Source organism: Castor canadensis, chromosome 7, assembly GCF_047511655.1.
Source record: "Castor canadensis chromosome 7, mCasCan1.hap1v2, whole genome shotgun sequence".
Lineage (NCBI taxonomy): Eukaryota > Metazoa > Chordata > Mammalia > Rodentia > Castoridae > Castor > Castor canadensis.
The window spans coordinates 32650391-32670598 of NC_133392.1; the positions used below are offsets into that span (position 1 = coordinate 32650391).

The 20208-nt window shown below is 46.1% G+C and overlaps 1 protein-coding gene across 3 annotated transcripts in view; it reads left to right on the plus strand.

Annotated features, from left to right (window-relative positions):
• Positions 1–20208, plus strand: part of Tll2 (tolloid like 2) — a 112398-nt gene that overhangs the window by 69767 nt on the left and 22423 nt on the right. For all 3 annotated transcript variants that reach the window (XM_074078626.1, XM_074078627.1, XM_074078628.1), the window contains exons 8-11: positions 4626–4750; positions 6943–7058; positions 12232–12334; positions 19374–19490. In XM_074078626.1, the coding sequence (XP_073934727.1) occupies positions 4626–4750; positions 6943–7058; positions 12232–12334; positions 19374–19490 (461 nt within the window). The remainder of the gene's footprint in view (positions 1–4625; positions 4751–6942; positions 7059–12231; positions 12335–19373; positions 19491–20208) is intronic.

The following is a 20208-nucleotide window of genomic DNA, read 5'->3' on the forward strand; positions in this document are numbered from 1 at the left end:
TCACTCCTCATCTAAAGTACCCAGAGTCCCTAGGAGGGAGATCAGCAGGGGACAGCCCTCGGGTGTGATGGGCGGCCAGGGACGGAGCACGCTCACCCAAAGCAGACTTTCCTTTCTGCTACTATTGTCTGTTGCTGCAGAACAATTTGCTGCCCAGATTAGTTCCTTAAAACAGCAACTTATTCTTTTTTTCTGATAGTCCAGGGCAGTCTGGCTCATTCTTCTCTGGTTTTGCCTGAGATCACTCCCATGGCAACAGTCATTTGACAGCTTGATTGGACTTTGGAGTCCACGATGGTCAGTCACATTTCTGGCAGTTAGTACTGTCTGGCCATGTCCCTTGGCTCTCCAAAGGGCCTCTTGGTTCTCCTCTTTGTGGTCTTTCACCTGCAGGTGGGTTGAGCCAGGCTCTTCTCTGCTTGAGGACTCAAGTTACAAGCCTCTTAAGGACCAGGGTGGATCTTGTATGGCATCACTTCTGTCACATTCTATTGGTCAAAGCAACTCACAAGGCCAACTCAGACTAAAGTGAGTAGAGCAACATACTCTGCCTGCGAGTATAGGCATGCACATTTCTCACAGGGGATGTAGATGTTGGGGGTGATAGTCATTATTTTAACAATTTACCTCTGCTTGAGTTCAGAATGGTTTTTGCAGATCTATTTTGCTGCCAGTGGATACCCCCATTGTTCTTTCTGCCAATTTTCTTCATTGATGTCCAGAAAGCTATTTTGTTCCATGGACCTTTACTGGTGTGTTTTTCTGGCATCTTCTCAAAAATTCCTCCACTTCTTAACTCCAGGTCATTACTCCTGGCCACAGAGCACCTGGGCTGGACTGCACTTTGTCTTTGATTCTCTAAAAGAGCAGCAAACAGCCTTCAGATCATTAGCTCATCTTTGGGCAAAGCTTTTCCTGCTGATGGGAAAGGCAGTCTCTGTCTCTTTACGAGTAAACTGTCTTCTTCCAACTCTGTTCCCTCTGGTTTATGCAATTCTTCTTCTCTCCCCCTTGGTCAGACCCAGGCAGTGGGGAGTGGCGTCTTTGGAGGTTTTGTTGGGCACAGGTCCAGGAGATGAGGAGACAGTTCCCTAGTACAGGAATGTCTTTGTTTGGAGAACTCAGAGCTGACAGTTTTATTTTCTCAGGCATCTGCCATACCCTGTCTTAGTTTAGCAGAATGTCAGTGCTAGGAGCTGTTCATCGTGAGAGCAGGAAGGAGAGGACTGCAGAGCATCACACAGGGATGGCCAGATCCCAGGGATGTGCAGGGATGCCCCGGTTCCGGAGATTGTCTGAGTGTGAGCCAACCCTGTCCCTGCTGCTTTGGTCTCAAAGTCCACAGTGATCTCAGTGCTATCATTTAATGCACATCAAAGCTGATTATTTCTTCTTAAAATTTATTTTTATTAACATATATTAACTGTACAGGGGGGGTTCATTGTGACATTTACATATGTGCTTGCAATATATCTTAATTAGATTCACCCCCCGCCCCCCATCAGCCTCCCTCTGCCCCTTTTCCCCCTTCTTAGAACAGGTTCTGATTTCTTGGGCAGTGGGAAACATGACTGGGAGGAGGAAGATACTCAGAGGTGGGCTCCAGGGCTATCTGGGTTCCAGGGCTGGCTCTCCATTTCTAGCTCTGTCCTCTAAGCAAGTCACTTAAAAATTGTGGGCTGGCTCTCTTCACCTACAGAACAGGAAGCCAAGAGATAAGAGACCTGCTTCCCAGGGTGTTATGAAGATTAAATGAGATGATACACGTAAAGTGCCCACCATGGGCCTGGCAGACAGGAAGTGCTGTAGGGGAGAACACTGTCAGTTTTCCTGGGCTGCTTGGACAACAAGGCAATCCTTATATTTGGACTTCGAAATTCCTTCTTAAGGGAAATAATTACAAGTGGCGACATCTTTCATTAGATCAGAAATGATTGTATTTTAAGGAGGTGATTGAATTTGGAATTTCATGTAAAGTCATTACTTATGACTTAAAACCTGGTGAAGGCAGAGGAGAGACCAGGGGTTCCATTTAAGTCTCTCTAGAGGACTCTGGACCTGGAGATGAGGCTGTGGGCTAAAGAAAGTCAGGACAGATGGTTAGATGTTGGGCAAAGGGAGACTAAAAGGAAATCAGCAGGTTCCCTAGGCCCATATGCTAATCTTGAGGACAAAGAGAGTTTGAAGCCTCACTTAGAAAAACAAGAATTTGCAAAAGCAAAAAGATAACAAAGGAATGCAACCAGGAAGAAATAGGGGTATGTATTTTCCAACGTAGTACAGAATTTAGGAGAACAGAGTGCTTGAAAGAGAGAGGGGAAGAAGAGAAAGGAGAGTACACAGCTACTAGGTAAGAAATGCACGTACATTTTAGCATTTCCTTTTGATTGTAAATAGCTATTTTGTGAACTCTTTTTGAGGACATTTCTCTATCTTGGCTGCATAATGCAATTTAAGAAGCATTTCTTAAAGCCTGCTCTGACTCAGTGCCTAAGGACAAAAAGGAAGAATCTAGTCTGTGCTTGAGAAACTTACTTTTAGCAGAGAAGACAAATACTACCAATCCCTAAAAAAAAAATAAAAAAATCCAAAACACCAACATAATGTAGTAAGAGGAGACTAGACAAATGAATAAGGCCCAGGAAGGAGAGGGAGGGGATAAGGGGATGATTAACTACAAATGAGAGAGATAGGAAGAGCTAGGGGAGATTTTTAAGAGGGAGACATATCTGATGGGTATATGGAGGAGAATAAATAGTAATTTGTGAGTAGACAAGACAATGGTGGATGGGCAGCCTCATTGGAGGATCGTATGTGCAAGGACCTATTTAGGGCCTATAGGGAGATAGCAAGAGATGTGGCTGGAGAGGAAGACAGAAGCCAGTGAGCAAAGGGCCCAGAGATCCAGGCAGTGGCAAGAAGTTGGTGAGATTCTAAACCAAAAGGACACTTACCTCTCTTTCTGCTTTGGGATGATCGCAATGCATCATTGTGGTGTAGAGCAGAAGTAGCTGATCCTATAGGGAGGGCACTGTTAAGAAGCTTCTGGAAGAAGTCAGGAAGAGCTGATCACCTGAGCTAAGGCAGTGATTTGGAAACAAGGAGAAGCGTATGGACTAAAGGGTTGCAGAGAAGGTGCAGTGGACAGAACCCAGTCACTGGCTCCAAGAAGAGATTATGAGAAAGAGGGAGGAGCTGAGGGTGCCTTAAGATTCAATGTCTCATGAGATAAGGGTTAGGGGACGAGCAGAAGAATGGAATAAATTTGGTTGTAAGCCAAATGGAATAAATTTGGTTGTAAGAGGCCCATAGGACAGCTCAGGGGAGGTGGCACCAGGGATGGAAACAGAATTTGTTGTGGACTCATAAGTGGTGATTAAAACCCATGGGCTGCATGGAACAGAGAGAGAGGGACAAGAAACCTGATAGGCATGTCTAAACAGAAAGCAGAAGGGGTTCCTATCTCTTAGCTCAGAGCAGTGCTCTGGGATCCAATAGAAGACAGTAAGGACAGAAGAGGGTGACAGGTCCCAGGGCTGTAGAGAGGGCACATGAAGACTGAGGAGTGCCCATTGGTAGGTAAGTGGTGACCATCACTGACGTAGACAGATCACAGTTGGAGTAAGGAATGAATGAGAGATGTGCACCAAACAGGGTTGGAGACAATTCTTTCCAGAAAGTTGCTTAAGAAAGAAAGAAACCAGGTGGTACCTGGAGAAGGAGCAGGTTTGTGGAAAGGCTTAGCCAAAACCATCTACTAGACCGCTTAGGAAAGGCCAGATAGAGACTCTACAGGCAGAAGAGGAGGTCAGAACTGGCAGCAACCAGTGGGGAGAAACCGGGCCCAAACAAGGCGGTGTATTTTAGAAATGAATGTCATTATAGATGTGAGTCATGTAGAAATAGAATAAGGTGTTAGTGCTGGAAGTGGCTCCCACAACCATCTAGGCCAGTCTCTTATTGTACTGAGTAAACTGAGGCTCAGGAAGGCTCAGAGAGGGGAAGGGACTTGCTAAGCTCACCTAGATGGCAGAGCCAGGTCTGGCATAGAAATCTGTAGTTCCAGCCTTTTTCAAGGACTCTTGTTCTTTGCATTTAGCTCACTACTCACCTGACCCCCTCTCTGGCCAGCAAGACCCTTTAAACTCTGATTCACCAGTTCGTCCACCTGTACTCGCTGCCCAGCTGCTAAAAACCTCACACTGGACTAGACTCTCTCTGGGGAGGCTCTAAGACTTATCTATGCACAGTACTGCCCAAAACAACAACTCCAAGGGGTGCCACTTGCACTGTGATCTCACCTCATGCATTGTGCAGCATGGTGGCCCAGGGGCTGGGCCCTGACAGGAGCTTCTTAGAAATTCTCAGTACATATCAGTAAGGCAGACTCCAGGCTACTGAACTAAAGTATATTTTTCAACCTGGCAGTCATCTTGCCACTGGAAAGTGAGTAGGCAGTTGATGAAATGGAATGGTACAAGGCCAGCACGAGTGAAGGAAACCTCCTATCATGCTGCGGGCAGGAATGCTGATGGCTCACAGACAAAGAAATGAAGACTGTGAATGCAAGCATGCACAACCTGGTAGCCTTGACTTTTCTTCCTCTCTCTTTTTTCTTCCTGTAGGGGAGTTTTCTTAGACACCATCCTTCCCCGCAGAGACGACAATGGCATCAGGCCAACCATTGGCCAGCGGGTGCGGCTCAGTCAGGGAGACATAGCTCAAGCGAGGAAGCTGTACAAATGCCCAGGTAACTGTGAACCATGGGAGTCCCAGCACCTTAGCATCTCACAGAGCACAACTTGTGAGGTTTGCACACAGCTACCTTGCCAGAAAATAACTTGGGGGACCTACAGGGACTACTCGTTGGCAGCTGTGGTTTCTCATGTCCTTCTGTCAGGAGGGCTGAGACAGTGTAGAAAATCTAATGGTCAGGAGAATATTAGGTCTCCGAGCCCATAGCAGGAGACTCTGGACTTCTGGATACAGAGGCAAAGAAGTCGAGCAGGACAGCACTGCACAGACATTCAGGGCAGCAGGACCATAAAGAAAGAACTCCTCTCCTTTCTGTATGAATGGGAGATGTGGGCTTGGCAAAAGAAGAACCAAGGCAGACCTGGCAGGAGGACAAAGAATGAGGGAAAATGCCAAATGCTACAGGCCGAGGAAGCCTCTGTACTGTAAATGAGTTGGTTTCTATGGTCTCAGAGTCAGGGACCAGCAGTCTGCCATGGAAGACTGGCCAGTACCCTGGGGTCAAAGCAAATGCCTGTCCAGTAGTGTCATCTCCTCAGACTGGTCCTCTTTGCCTTTTGTCCTGCCGTCTCACCATAATCACACCTCTGACTGTCCTGCAGTGAGCATTCGTCAGCCACTCTCAGCTGTTGAGTATCAGTGCAAAGCATTGTTGTACTGGCGAGTCTTTAGAAGGGACAGAAGACAGACACCATCCTCCTTTTGGGAAGGAAAGACAGAAGGAAGTTCTATTACCAATTGTCCAGTAACCTTTTCCAATCCCCCAAATCAGACACAGAGTTTGATCACGGGATAGAATGTTTTGGTGTGGGGACATCAGAAAAAAAATCTAGGTTGGCATATTACCATGCTAAGCAGGACTGTGTGTGGCTTCCATCCCCATGAAAGTAGGAAATATGTCCATCCAGCTATTAGTCATCTGGGGGATGTTAGGCCTGAAATACAGGACGCACATATCATATAACCTTGCTGAATTTAAAAGGAAACCTCAGAGCTCTTCCTGGAAAATGCCATACTATTTATTTGGTTATAATCTATATGCTACTTGTTTCCCAAAAGGAAGGCTTGGAGGCAGCTGGTAAATACCATGGAGCCACACAGTAATGTATCTGTTCTTGCAGAATGCTGATGATTATTCTAAAATAATTTCCACGGAACCCTCGGGGGTGTTGACTGCTGGGAGTAATCCTCACGATGCCTGGCAGTTGTTCAGTAATGTGACACTGAACCCCCGATATCCAGGATTTCCTGAGGCCAGTGATGGGCACTTCTCCACATATGCCTTCCTGCAGCTCCAGAAACTACGGGGTTTCTAGTAGTTTCGAGGAGGAACTGAAAGTTAGAGCAGTTGCCACATGGAGGTGGAATGGCATGCAGGAGATGCTTAAGGATGCTTGCTCCCCACACTTTGGGGTGGCCCCATGAAAGGAGGGGCAATCAGCAAACCAACGTCTTTGTCTTTGGAATCTGAATCCCTGGGGCTCAGGGAAATACAAAAGCTGCAGCTCCTAAAGTACAGGTACCCTTTTTAAAAAGACAAATTAGTGAAAATATTTTTCATACACACATTCTGTGTTTTAGGTTCATGACCAGGTAAACCTTCAAACATGCAAGGGCAGAATAATATACTCTAGAATATTCTAGCTTCTTGGGCCTCTGCCTTTTTCTCTGTTCTCTTTATTGGTAGCACTTTCAGAGGTGTTTAGTAAGGGATTGGAAAGAGTCTAGAGTTTCAAAGTACTTTTTTGGTTTTGCTCCACTGACTTGCACTGCCATAGGTGGTGCGGCTAGAAACCAGAAAGGCTACAGAGTATTACACACTCACTGGGTGCCCAGCACCCTGCAGGATCAGCTCATGTAATGCAGATGACTCTACTCATCCTCTTTGTCCTGAGATGGCCCTGCCTAGTTCACAGATAAGAAAACTAAGGCCCTGCTCATGGCCACAGAGCCTGCAGCTCCCGAGAGCCTCAGCAGAACCCCTGGCTATTGCTCCTTCATACCCGAGGCTACTTTCTCTTGCCTTAACCAGAAAAATATTCATCTGCCTGACTCGCTTCTTGCCAGTCATTCCAAGTGCTTTGGTTGTTGAAGGGGATGTGTTTGTTTTGTAGTCCTGGGCAGGAGTGACTCAGGCGGGGAGTGGGTACACATGCCTTTGTCACAGTTGTTGTTTTGCTTGTGCAGCATGTGGGGAGACCCTGCAGGACACAACAGGGAACTTTTCTGCACCTGGTTTCCCAAATGGCTACCCTTCTTACTCCCACTGCGTCTGGAGGATCTCAGTCACTCCAGGGGAAAAGGTAGGTGGGAGTGTTAACTACCCAGATTTGACTATAGTGTATGCATGTGGACACCACAAGGTACCCCAAAATTTGTACAACTAAATAATAGTAATTAATGATAAACTGTTTTTTAAAAGATGGGAACCCCCCTCAGAAATGGCATGGCACTGAGTTGGGTAAGGTAGAGGACTTATTCTTAGAAGTCGTGGTAATACTAGCTTTTTTATGAACATCTTCCACGTGCTATGCACCACACTATTTATTTTACATTTGTTATTTCCGGGCTTCTCAACCAGTTTCATCCATACAACTGGAGGCCTAGCGTGCACTAAATGACCATGTAAGTTATGAAACATGTTAATCATTGTACAGTAAATTACGCTCTGTCCTCCTGCTTGATAATATACTATTATAATGCCCTGGAGGGCAAGGTTCAATTTAGAATTCACTGACACCTTGGACTGCTGCTCTGGAAGGTGGTGACATGGAGAGGGATGGCCCTTGCATCGCCCATCTGGGGCTTCAGAAGCACCTGTGTTGACATCCCAGCCAACTCTCCTGAACACCATCCTTTCCTACTCTGCAAACAGCTGTTCCTTGGCTGTCTTCCAGCCTGTGCCTCTACCTTAGGGAGGCTAGATCAAGGGAAGAAGCTCTTGCATGCCCTGCTAGTGGGTTCAGAGCTATTTGGATAGAGAATTCCAGGATCCTGGACTCTGGAAGGAGGCCTAGAGGCAAGCTCTATATTGGAACATTCCTTTGGCCATGAAGATTCCATGACCTTCTAGAGCTGAACTTGGGATCAGGACCTCTTATCCTTGGACCATGGGTAGTATGTTCTCAATCCCACTGCAGGGTGTATGTTGCTCTATCCATTCTGTGGATGAGGAATTTGAGGCGTAGACACTGAGGAAATTGACCAAATTTAGAGTAAGATGTAGAACTGGGAAAGGGGAACCTGGGTTTTGTTACGCCAGTGTTTATCTTTTCACTACATGTGTCTACAAATCCAAGTGTCCACATTGCCTTAGGCTGGATGCAACTCTCTTTGAGAATTCCTTCTTTTTCTTGTCTAGGAGAGGTGCAGGGCCCCCCATCTTCCCATATGTGTTGCAGCATGTCTCCCTGTGTCATGACTGCTGGTTTTTATGTCTCACTTCTAACCCTGGTGCTCATTGAGGACAGACTTGTCCACCCTCAGTCCCAGCACCCCACATTGTCCATGGCTTAGTGCAGTCACACAATTAGCATTTGTTGAATGGATGTGTGGATGCACAAATGCTGAGAGAAAAAAAATGGCAGGTGCCTATAGCCAATCTTCAGGTATTCCATAAATTTACAAACATGTCCATCCAAGTGTCGTTAAGAATAGTGTGGTAACCAGAGAGAAATGGCTAAGAACCATGGCAAGCATTTTCTATTGGTCCTCGGTATGCTAACTTAATCTTTCCACAAACCTCATGTGCCAGGTGCCAATACTATGCTCATTAACAGGCGGGGAAATGGACTTGCCCAAGGCTACTAAGTTTGTTGTGGAATTAAGATTTGAATACAGGCAATTAAGCCTGAATGCTTATCTTTCATCTTATATTATTACAGATGAGTATACATTTACACACACATTTGCACACACACGTGTGCACTCATGCAAACACATCCTTTCTTTGGCTCTAAGCATTTAAGACAGTGTGGTTGTCATCTTGGACCTGAGACTTCAGAGCTTTTGCCTTGGGTGGATGTGACATCGCTGTGTCTGCTGGAGGTGCTAGCAGAAAGGAGGCAGGAAGGAGGAGGAGAAGAGGAAGAGGTCTGGTAATCCTCAAAATGTTGACTTGCTCAGCACAGCAGAGGCTATGTGATATCTTTGAACTGTGTAAGCTTCACCAAGCCTCAATTATTAGTGCTCACTGGGGGCAGGGGGATATACATCATTGAAATTCCTGTACCAATTATTCTAATTTCTGCTTCACCCAGCCTTCCCCAGAGCTGTTAGTAATTAGCAAACTTGATTGATTCAAGTATAACCACTCATTCATCACCTCTTCCATTATGGTCTTTATGGTTCACTAACATCCTTAAAATAATTAACCTGAATAATTATCCATCTCATTCAGATTATGAATGTGTTACCAAGGAAGTTGTACTAACATTTCCTTTCTGTAATTTTAAAAAGCCAAAGCTAAAGAACCATAGTGTAACCAGCTTATAAGTATCACTGAGCTTGACCACCTGATTACAAGCACCACAGGGGATTTGAGAGAAACCTAAGGTACAGCTCTGTCTTTAAGAGACTTAGTGTTAGCCAGGAGTGGTGGTGCATGCCTGTGATCCCAGCACTAGGGAAATTGATGTAGGAGAATCATGAGTTCGAGGCCAACCTGGACTATATAATGAGAGGGTGTCTGAACAAACAAATAATAATGAAAAGAGACTTCCCAAATAGTTTGTGTTCTCTTCATGCTTGGTTTATTGGAAGGACAGGCATTTGTGAGGTAATAGCTTTCTTCATTTCAGGGTGATTTTACTGTACAAGTACAGTTAAAAACGCTAGCTTGAAAGGAGAATGACATCACACATTCTACTACAGCTACTGCTATTACGGAGGGGAGCTGGCCTATTATTCTTATTCACTGTACTCACTCTTCATTTCCTAGGAGATCATAGGGCTTTGTGTTCTGGACCTGACCATTGGGTGGGATTGGCCAAAGGGAAGGGGTGGGCACCCTTAACACTAGTTGCACACTCAATGTGGCCTAATTTTTAGAATTTCCAGTTATAGAGTGCCTACTGAAAGCCAGGCATAGCATATACAGTTCCTCATGCAGTCCCTAACCCAATGGCATGCATATTGTTTTAGAGATGAAGAAATTAGATATCCAAGAAATCAAGTATTTCCCCCAAGATTCCAGAGCTGGTAAGGGATAGAGCTGATAAGTGAATCTGCCTGACTCTAAAGACATCTGCTTAGAATCTCTATAGAGACAGTGAGGAGTTCCCTAGAGGTAAAGATGAGACAGTGTCCATCTGACCAATCAGAGATGAACTCAGGGGAAGGGACACTTAGCTGAGCTGGAGAAAAGTCTCATTAGCACTGGCGAAGCAGGGAGCATTGGGAAACAGGGAACAGAGACTGGCCCTGGAGGCTCTTGGGAAGTAAGCAGAGCATTTAACTTCTGAGGTGGGAATACAGGGAGCCACAGGGTTCCTAAGCATGGGGGTGGGCCTGGTAAACATGCACTGTAAGAAGCCTTAGTATGCAGGACAGATGGGCAAAGCACTAAAGAGGGAAGTCTGGGGATGATCCCCATGTAGCAATCAGGAAGGAGGCCTAAAGAGGAGGCAAGGTTGGGCTGAAAGAGGGACACAGGCATCTTGAAGAGCAAAGAGCAATGGGCATGGGTGCTGAGCAGGTATTGGCAGGCCAACCACAGAGGCAATGGAGGGATAAAGCCTAGGCTTGGTATCTGGGTGATCGGTGTGGAGGGACTCATTAGTCAAGTCGGCAAGATGGGAATTGCTTGGTTTTGAGGTGTCATCACAGTTAATGGGAGGGTGGGAGCGGGGAGGGCAGGAGCCAGCCAAGGAGAGAGAACAGTGGCCAAAGGATAGGCCAATGCAGTGACAACCAAATAGGACAGTTGAGAGCAGAGGGGCCAGTGAGTTCCAGGACAAATAACCATCCCTTAGATCTTGGCTGGGGAGATTGGAACTTTTGACTTATAGCCCCTCCAGCCTGAGGGTTTGTTTAGAGACAGAGGGTCCCTGGGCTGTTATTATAGAAGTGGCCAATGGAGGCACAGAGTGGAGATGCTGGAGAATGTGAATTGCAGAGAGCAACGCCCCTGAAGTTGGAGGAGGAATAGGGTCAGGGATGCTGGGGCTGGGGTAGGGCTGGAGAGCAGGAAGAGCTGAGAAGTGATGGTGCAGGAACAAACCAAGCAAGGACAGAGAGCCAGCTTGAGGCTCGAACAGACAAGCTGTTGCTTCCCAGTGTTGCTGGAGGCACCGGCACCTTGCCTGGTGGGCTTGAACGGGAGATGAAGGGTGAAGGGAAAACTGGATTCTGTTTTAGGCTATCTGCGTGGGCTGGAGGGCCACAGGGGGCCAGAGCCTGTTTGTGGGAGCAACAGCTGAAGCCCAGCCTCCTCCACTGACACTTCCCTATTTGGCCATAGGGGTGTCCACTGAGGGACCTCAAGGATGTCCAGGGGAGCCAAAATGTTCACTTCCAGCCCAAGCTGAACCCCACTTTCTCAGCCTTCACTCCATCTCTTTGCCCCTCTTCCCCCTCATTCTAGACACACACAGAGTGGCCCATACTGGGCCCACACTCTAGCTCCTCAAACAGCTCCTTGCCTTAACTCATGTCAATTTCTCTCTAGCTGTTTCTCTGCCGGTGGAGCCCCTAGTCCCTTAAGTTAAATGTCACCTTATTTGAGAATGTTTTTCCAAAATCATCAAGCAGAATTTATTTCTCCCTTCTCAGGACTACCAAAAGCTCTTCCTGTCCATTCCTTTCTTTTTAGCATTCATACCATAGTGTGGCTTGGCTCATCTGCCTTTCTCTCCTTCACCGACCTCCCAAAAGGCAAGGACCCTGTCTGACTGATCTTTCTTTCCTGATTGCCCTACATAGAACAGCACACAGTAGGTAACCAACAAGCAATGGCAGAATGAATGAATTAATGATCAAGGGGACTAACTGTAAGAAGGCCATTAGATACACCACACCTCAGAAAAGTGAGGTCTTGGCTGAGGGGACATTGATCATGGAGGGGCTCAGATGCACTCAGGCTAACCCCAGACTCTCTGGAATGATTGATGATGTTATAAGATCTTTTCGTATCTCTGAACCTCATCGACCCCTCAAATCCCCAGTCTCAACATGCCCTGGCCTGTCTTTTTAATGCATCTTGCTTTCTGTAAACCACCTAGGGACTTCAAAAGCTCAAGTGATTCCCCAGACAGAACCAAAGGACCCATCTCCTCTGTTTACTCCCCATCCTGCCTAAGGTTTATTATTTAATGTCACGAGGTTTCCTGTGTGTGTGTTTTGAGAAGACGCTCCTACTGTGTCTGAGGGTTCTGTATGCTAACGGGTAACGTGAGAACACCAGCATGCAAGATGTAGCTTTCAGAACTCCTTAGGCTTTGTTACAGCTCCAACTCACTTTATGGTAATTCTTTACAGATCATCTTAAACTTCACAACCATGGATTTGTTTAAGAGCCGCCTATGCTGGTACGATTACGTGGAGATCCGGGATGGTTACTGGCGAAAAGCCCCCCTTTTGGGTGAGTGAACTTTAGACAGTCTTGAGAGAGAAACGATCGGGTGTTCTCTGGGATGCTGTTACTGTCTGGAAGGGTCCATCCTGACAAGCAGTCACAGGAAGCTCTCAAGCACCCTTGTCATTGTAAAACTCTGTACACTCCATTCGGCCACACATGTTAAAAGCTTTTAAAACTGTGAATACCCTTTGACCTAGCAATTCCACTTCTTGGAATTTATCCTCGGGAACTAATTAAGGAAGTGTGCAGAGCTCTAGCTACAGGGATGTGCACTGAAACAGGGAAAACTGAAAGCAATTTAAATGTTCAACAGTAGGGGTTAGCTGAATAAATTATGACACATCTTTTCAATGGAAAACTTTAACACCCATTAAAAATAAAGTTGGATGTGACTATATATTGCCACAGAAAGGTGTTCATGGTACACCATTACACACAAAAAAGTATATTACAGAATGGAATAAGCAGTAGCATTACTTAAAACACATGTGCATATGTATACATATGTATACTGTAAGAATTGCAAACATAGATGCTCTAGAAGGTAGAAATGAGTGAGATGGGATTAGTGTAATAAAATAAGGAGTGGTAGGGAATGTGGTGAACTGAATATCCAAAATCCTGTCCAAAATCTTCAAATCAAAATTATTTAAAATATGTGCAAGTTGAACTGAACTGACTGAAGGAAAACATTTTGTGATCTGTAACATAAATATCAAGTAAAATTATAACTGTAAATAATACTTGGTGGTTAGTTTAGGATAGTATTTTTAAATTCTTTGTTCTATTCTTGGTTTAGCTATCCTTTCCCATTTTTCTGTGAGGGTTATGTTTTATTTTTTTTGTGACATGAGCAGCACAAGAACTCTCATTTGTGAAGAGGCAGCTCAGACCTTTGAGTGAGGGACAGGAGGTAGGTAGCGTAAAGAGAAAGTCTCAAGACAAGAGAAATCTCTCATGGTGACCAGGGAAGATTCACATTGTATAGAGGACCAATGGCTTTGTGTCTTGGGAGCTGGCACTGGAATTCATTCTACCCAGTAGCCCATAGTGGAGCTTGACGAGGAACCAGACAGAATGGTCTCTGCTGGCAGTGGATTGTCCTCACTGGCTCAGCTCTGTGTAGTGTGGGCTCTTGGGCCAGACAAGTCTGATGTCTTGTTGAGAACTTGGTGCCTGGCATATCTTCACCTGAGCAGAAAAGCCATGCATACTATGCTGTGGGTAAGAGTGAGCTGTTCCTGGGCAGTTGGTGGAAGATGGTGATAGGAAAGTAAGGAGAGGGCCAAGCTGGGGAGTTTCACTGCTAGATGGAGCCCTGGCATCATGTTGGATCCTCGGGAACCGAGCATAGGATAAGTCAAAAGAGAGTAGGACAGAAGGTCTGGTTGGATGCAAAGTGTCTGTATCACTAATTTGTCCCTGCCTGGTCAGCTATGATTGTGCCTAGAGGGCCACGAGTTCAAGTTTCTAGAGGTACAAACAGGTAGGAATTTTTGTCTGCTGGAGCCCTAGAGTGCCAGGGAGCATCCAGGGCAGGCTCTGAGTGGAGTACCAGGCTGCCCTCTTTAGGAAGAATCTGTCAGGTAATGAGCAGACCAGGTAGACAAGCCAAGAGAGTGATCCCAGACCAAGCACACACAGGAACGTGCACACTGCAGGACAAGTGGGTTATGTCACCTGATGGCAGAGTAGAGGGTGTCTATCCTAGATTTCTATTTCCTGCCTCATTTGAGCAGACAAGGGGTACTAAAAGCCAGAGGGAGGCACAGTTTACAGGTAGTATGACTGGGTTAGCAAAATGACAGAGGACTGGATTCTTTGGAGCAGAGGTTCCCAATCCTGTTGTGTTGCAGCAATCCCCACAAGCTGGGCCAGAGAATGATCCTGTGGGCCTACAGACTTATGTGCATGTGCACGTCTAGTACCAAGTACCTAGAAATAGGGCTTTAAGGATGCTCACCAAACTGATGAAGTAGTTGCCTGAGAAAGGAAGGGCAGAGGTGGCGAGCAGCTTCATGGTTTGTTTTGTACACTTCTCAATTGTTTGGATTTTTTGCAAGGTCATTTCACAAGAGAGGTGTGGGAGGAGTTTCATGAGAACATGGAACTACAGACTCTTCAATCTGATAGAGACCTTCAAGTCACCAAATCCTACACCTTCACGAGAAAGCCGGATTCTCCAAATGGGCACTAAATTTCTAAGACCACATAGTCAGCTAGGGGCTGAGATCATTGCAGAATTCAGATGTCCTGGTAACAGGGAGAGGTGACTGCTGACTCTGAGCAGGGTTTTCTATTAGGGTAAGATACATCATGCATTGTTCATCTGAAATTTGAAGTTAACTGAGTTCCTGGGATTTTGTTTGTCAAACTTGGCAGCCCTATACCTCCCAGGAATGGGTTAGACTTACAGACTCAGTAGGAGGAACGCTCTGTTGTGGAAGCTCCCTGGAGAGGGCCAGGCATGTCCCTGAGGATGGGCACAGGCAGGTTTCCAGGCGATCTTTGTTTGAACTTGAAGCAGGGATTTTCTCACTACAGAATCTGGTATGTCTGGCTATGTTAGTGGTGACGGTTTGGGTTTTTTTTGTTTTGTTTTGGGGATCAAAGGTTCATATTTTACCCACTATCTCTCTGTGTGTGTGTGTGTGTGTGTGTGTGTGTGTGTGTGTGGTGTCCCAGCCAAGGCATGGCTTGGCGCCTGTAATGGTCATTCTTCATTTGCAGTTCTCCTTTGCCAACTATTTGGCCCGCTCTGATGTTTCCAAATGCAGTTGTTAGTGAACTTTTGTGTTTGGAACAAGTGCATTGTGTCAGCAGAACTGGTCCCTGGGAGGGGTCAGTGCCATGAAATCTGCTGGGAGGAGGCAGGTCAATGCCCCTTTGGCAGGAGGGAGAGCGGATTAGGGCGGATTGTGAAAGTATGCATCTTGTTCTGAAAAACTGTGCATTGCATTTTTTCCCAGGGCAGTGTGTGAAAATCCAGGCATAATGCACACATAACTTTTTATGAATGAACCCTTTATGACTCCCCATGGAGCCCACTTGTAGTATCCTCGTCTGCATTTCCTCTTCTTGATATCCTTATTAAACTCCTCCTCTAAACCCTGGAACCAGATTTCAGTTTAGGAATTTGACACCTTTCCTTTATTCATTTCTTTCCAGCCTGTTTTGTTTCCTTGGAAGGAGGCTGGTCAGGACCCAGGTTTTCACATAGTGATTTCTAGGGAAAACTAAGTAGATTGAAAACATTTCACAGCTGCTTAAAGGTCTCAACTTGGTTTTTCTGTGTCAGGGGCCACTTAGGAGATTGAACCTTTGCGGGGAGGTGATGGCTGCACAGAAACCCATGCAGTAATCTTAAACACTGCCCTGGAAATTGGATCCCACCCCCCCCCCATTCCCTTAGAGGAATTACTCTAAACAATGTATTTTTGTATGCAGAACTGTCCTTGGGTTCTGTGTCACACAATGCACACAAAAGCCCTTTTCCCCTCTTTCCCTGAAATGGGGAAGGAAGTGCAGGAAGGCCAGGCTGGCCCATGGGTATTGCATGGTTCTACTGCTGGGACTCCCTGAACAGGGTCAGCTTCCCAAACGAATAGAAATGAGAGCGAGGCCAGCAGCTAAACCTGGCATTGCATAGGCTGGCTTTGTGGTTGGAGGCTTTGATCTTCATTTGTACTTGTCTTTCCAAATGGAAGTGGGCATGACGCCTATGTTCCCAAGGAACAGAGTGGGTGTCTATGGGTCCCAAATTATACAATGCTCAGAATTGCACCCGACTTCCTTTTGATGGTGGTGTGATGATGAAGAAGGTGATATTGGTGATGAAAGTCCAGATCTCAAACTGCCAAGTTTCACACTCTGCTTCTACCTCCAGCTTTGGGAAAATTCTCCCATCTTCAGTTTCCCCATCTGTGAAATGGAATTAATTACAGTACCTAATTCAGGGAATAGTGGTGTGTTAGGGCTGTTGCTGTGACAAAATACATGAGAGAAATCAACTTAAAGAAAGAAAGGTTTATTTTGGCTCACAGCTTCAGAGGCTTCAGGCAGTGATCACTTGGCCCTATCACTTTCCGGCAAGAAGAAAGGTGGTCAATCATGGCAGTAGGTTTATGGCAATGGAAAGCTGCTCACATCACGGTGGCTGGAAAGATACAGAGGGACTAGGGATAAAATATACCCTCTAAGGGCGTACCCCCAATGACCTACTTCCTCACCTCCTAAAGTTCCCACCATCTCTTAATAGCCCATTAAGCTCTGAATTCATCAATGCTTTAATCCATTGATAAGGTCAGAGCCCTCACGATCCAGTCGCCTCTCCAAGGCCTCACCTCTGAACACTGCTGCATTGGGGACCAAGCCTTCAACACGTGAGCTTTTGGTGGGAACTTTCAGATCCAAACCATAACAAATGAGAAGAAAAGAGATATTCTAGGTAAAGTGCTTAGGACAGTGTCTCACATAGACATGGTCAGTGACAAAGGGGCTTTCATTTGAGCCACTGTGGTAAAGAGAAAAATGCTGAGGTATCAGTCAGGAATAAAATAATGGGCTCTAGCTCAGAATTCCAAAGTGATTTTGGGAGAATTGCAACTTAGTCTACCAAGTCTGGCTTTATGAAGGCAGTAAAATATTCCTGAGCTGCCATTTCTCCCTCATCCCAGAGAATTGAGCCGAGGTGAGCCGTCCTCGTATCATCCTATTAAGTCCTTAGGCAGTGAGAAGTGAAACAGTCCTCAGTGTTTCTGAGAGCTGGGGTTTTGAAAGGAGAAAGTTGGACTTGAAACTTGGGCTAGAAGGCTTAAAGAAATTCCCATTTTGGACTGGCGTTGTCTGCTGTTGCGCTGTCTCTCCCACTGGTAAGCGATGCTTCCTCATGCTTATGCGTTGCTTTCCAAAAGCTAATTGACACTAATGGGCCGCACCAGAGGAACCATTACTGACAATTTACAGGCTTCTGATGGGTTTTTCCATGCCCAAGTCTTGGAAGCAGTTTCATGTCCTCTCCCTAAATATTAAGCTGGAGGAGGTTCACAGGTATCCCTGTCTCTCCCCAAAGGATGTGTTTCAGAGTTGGCCATTAGGAAACACCCATTGTGGCATTTTTTTTCCTCCCCAACTTTCTTGCTTCCCACTTCTCTCAGAAGGATAAAGCAGAATTATAGCTTCAAGTGGCTTGTCTAGTACATGACAAGGCACTGACAATAAAAGTACTTACAAAGTATCTGTTAAATGGATTTTTTTTAAAAAATTGAGATATAATTTATATACCACGCAACTCATCTTTTTTTTTTTGGATGTTACTGGGGTTTGAACTCAGGACCTCATACTTGGTAGGCAGGCACTCTACCACTTGAGCTACTTTACTAGCCCTTTTTGTGTTCGTTATTTTTGAGATAGGGTCTTGCATTTATGCCTGGACTGGCCTGGACTTCGATCGACCTGTTTGTGCTTCCCTGTGTATGGCGCTCAGCCATTGGTTGAAATAGAGTTTCACAATTTTTTGCCTGGGGTTGGCCTCAAACCACAATCCTCCCTGTCTCTACCTCCCACTGCACTCTGCTGCAATTTACCATTTAGAATACCAGTCAATGGTTTTTAGTATTTTTATGAAATTGTGCGGTATTTCCTTCAAGGAAAATCCTACCTACTAGCAGTCATTTCCCACTTCACCCTGAAAAGCTAAAGAAATTCCCTGAGTGGTGCACACAGTAGGTGCTTGGCAGTACCACAGACTTCTAATTCAAATAGACCCTGGCTGCTCTGTGTTCTGAAATGGTCAGTAAAATTCAGTTCATCCCCAACTCATCCCTACCCTTGTTGGGTTACCATCTTTAAGTGGCACTAGGAATTAGATGACCAAGGCTTACCATGTACTAGAAAGGCATGATTTTACTCCTTTCCTCTACAGAGGGTTTTAATTTCATACCACATATGCAAGTGTCTAAAAAATAATTGTGCTTTTAAATAGCAAAAGCTCATATCTGTTATGAGGGCCTGTCCCCTCAGACAATAGGAACTTAATTTCAACCTGTATTTTTCCCCCCGCCCCGCAAGGGATGGTGGCAGGGAAGCATCCATACTGCATCCTGACTGGTACTGCTAGGATGTCCTCACCCTGGCTAGTCAGTCCTCTGGCCTTAAATGTGGCTACTGTGCTTCCTCCTTGTCTCAACCCCAAGCCAGTTTAGCATGGTGCCAAGTCCATGACTCTCTAGAAGCTTGGGAGACAGGTTTTGGCTCCCTGAACCCTCTGGGTTATGGGAAAGTAGCCTCCATGTCTCCTTAGGAGCCTGAAATCATGTTGCTGGTGTCTTATCGTGCTTGGCCTGAGGAGCTCTGCATGTCTGTCTCATAGCAGGTATCCTGAAAAGCCATGTAGATATTTCTGTTCTGACCCCAGGAAGGACAGGAGAATCCAGAATCATTTTGCCCCTCCAAGCTCTGCTCAAGAATTGAGGACAGTTTTCTGCTTCTCCCACATCCTTAAGCTTACCTGGGTCTTTGTCGTCCTTTTCCATCAATGGTCTCAGCTCGGGGGGGACAGGATATGGGTCCTAATTGGGGCTCCATAATGCCCCCCCAACTATCTGGCTCCTAGTACCCCTCCCTCCGTCCTGGGTTTCAAAGACTATGAGGATGGGGAAATATGTTCTCTGGTCTCCAATCCTGAGACAAAGAAAACAGAAAGCCCAGTGGCCCAGAAGGAAAGGTATGGATGCCATAGGAAGAGAATTATCCTTCCATACCCGCTATAGAACCTGTGTGGAGGGGAGGGTGCCCCCCAAGGAGACCATACCGACTACTTTGATTGACCGGACGCTGGAGGTCTCCTGCACAAGGCACACGGATGTGTGACTCCCAGTCCCAGTTCCAACCCTGAGTGTGTTTCAGAATCAGCTGTCACAATGGGTGAAGGTCATCGCTCAGTTCCAAGCACGAGGGAAGAACCACTTTCCCTCCAGCTGCAGTGAGCTCTGCTTACTCTACTGTCCCCCGGTGTCCTGACTGTATCTTTTCCCCTCTCCAGGGAGGTTTTGTGGTGATAAGGTCCCAGAGCCACTCGTCTCCACGGACAGCCGGCTGTGGGTGGAGTTCCGCAGCAGCAGCAGCACCCTGGGCAAAGGCTTCTTTGCAGTATATGAAGGTTTGTTCATGATGAAGCAGACGTGTGAGTGACTGCTGATAGGCCTCTGTCCCTCCTATGCAGCCCACTGTCTCTCTTCCCCTCCCCACCCAGAGGGTCAGCTTGCCAGATACCTGAAGGTTGGGCCACCGCTGTAGGTGGCAAGTTGAGAACTGCACGACCATCCCTGCCACCTTTGGAAGGCAGAGGCCAGCTATGCTCAACTCAAACTGCTATCTCCCTGTCACCTATCATCTACCTGTCACCTATTATCTACCCATCACTAGCCCACTAAATCCTCCTTCTGGTCTAGCTGGAGAATTGGCTTCCCCATCCCAGGGGTGGTATCTGGGATATAGAACCCTATAGAAATGGCAATGGTCTCTGAATAGCTGTGTGAGCCTAAGCAAAGACCCTGACCTCTCTGGGCCTCTATTTGTCTCACCAGTGAAAAGAAGATTTTGAATGTCAGAGAAGGTCCACCTGCGTTTTTTTAGAATGGCTCTGAGGCCACCCTGAAGGTTGGGTGGACTCTGGAAGATGCCCCAGGCTATGCTGCTTCTGTTGTTTTATGTACTGAGTCTCTCTGGCCCCCTTTACCCCAAAAGGGACACTATTAGAAAATTATTAAAGCTCCTTTTGGCCTCAAGCCAATGTTATTTTGGAAGCCAAAGTTTTGTTTTTATGAAACAACTACTGTAGGTCTCCGTGTACATGTGTGCATGTATGTGTGCTGTGA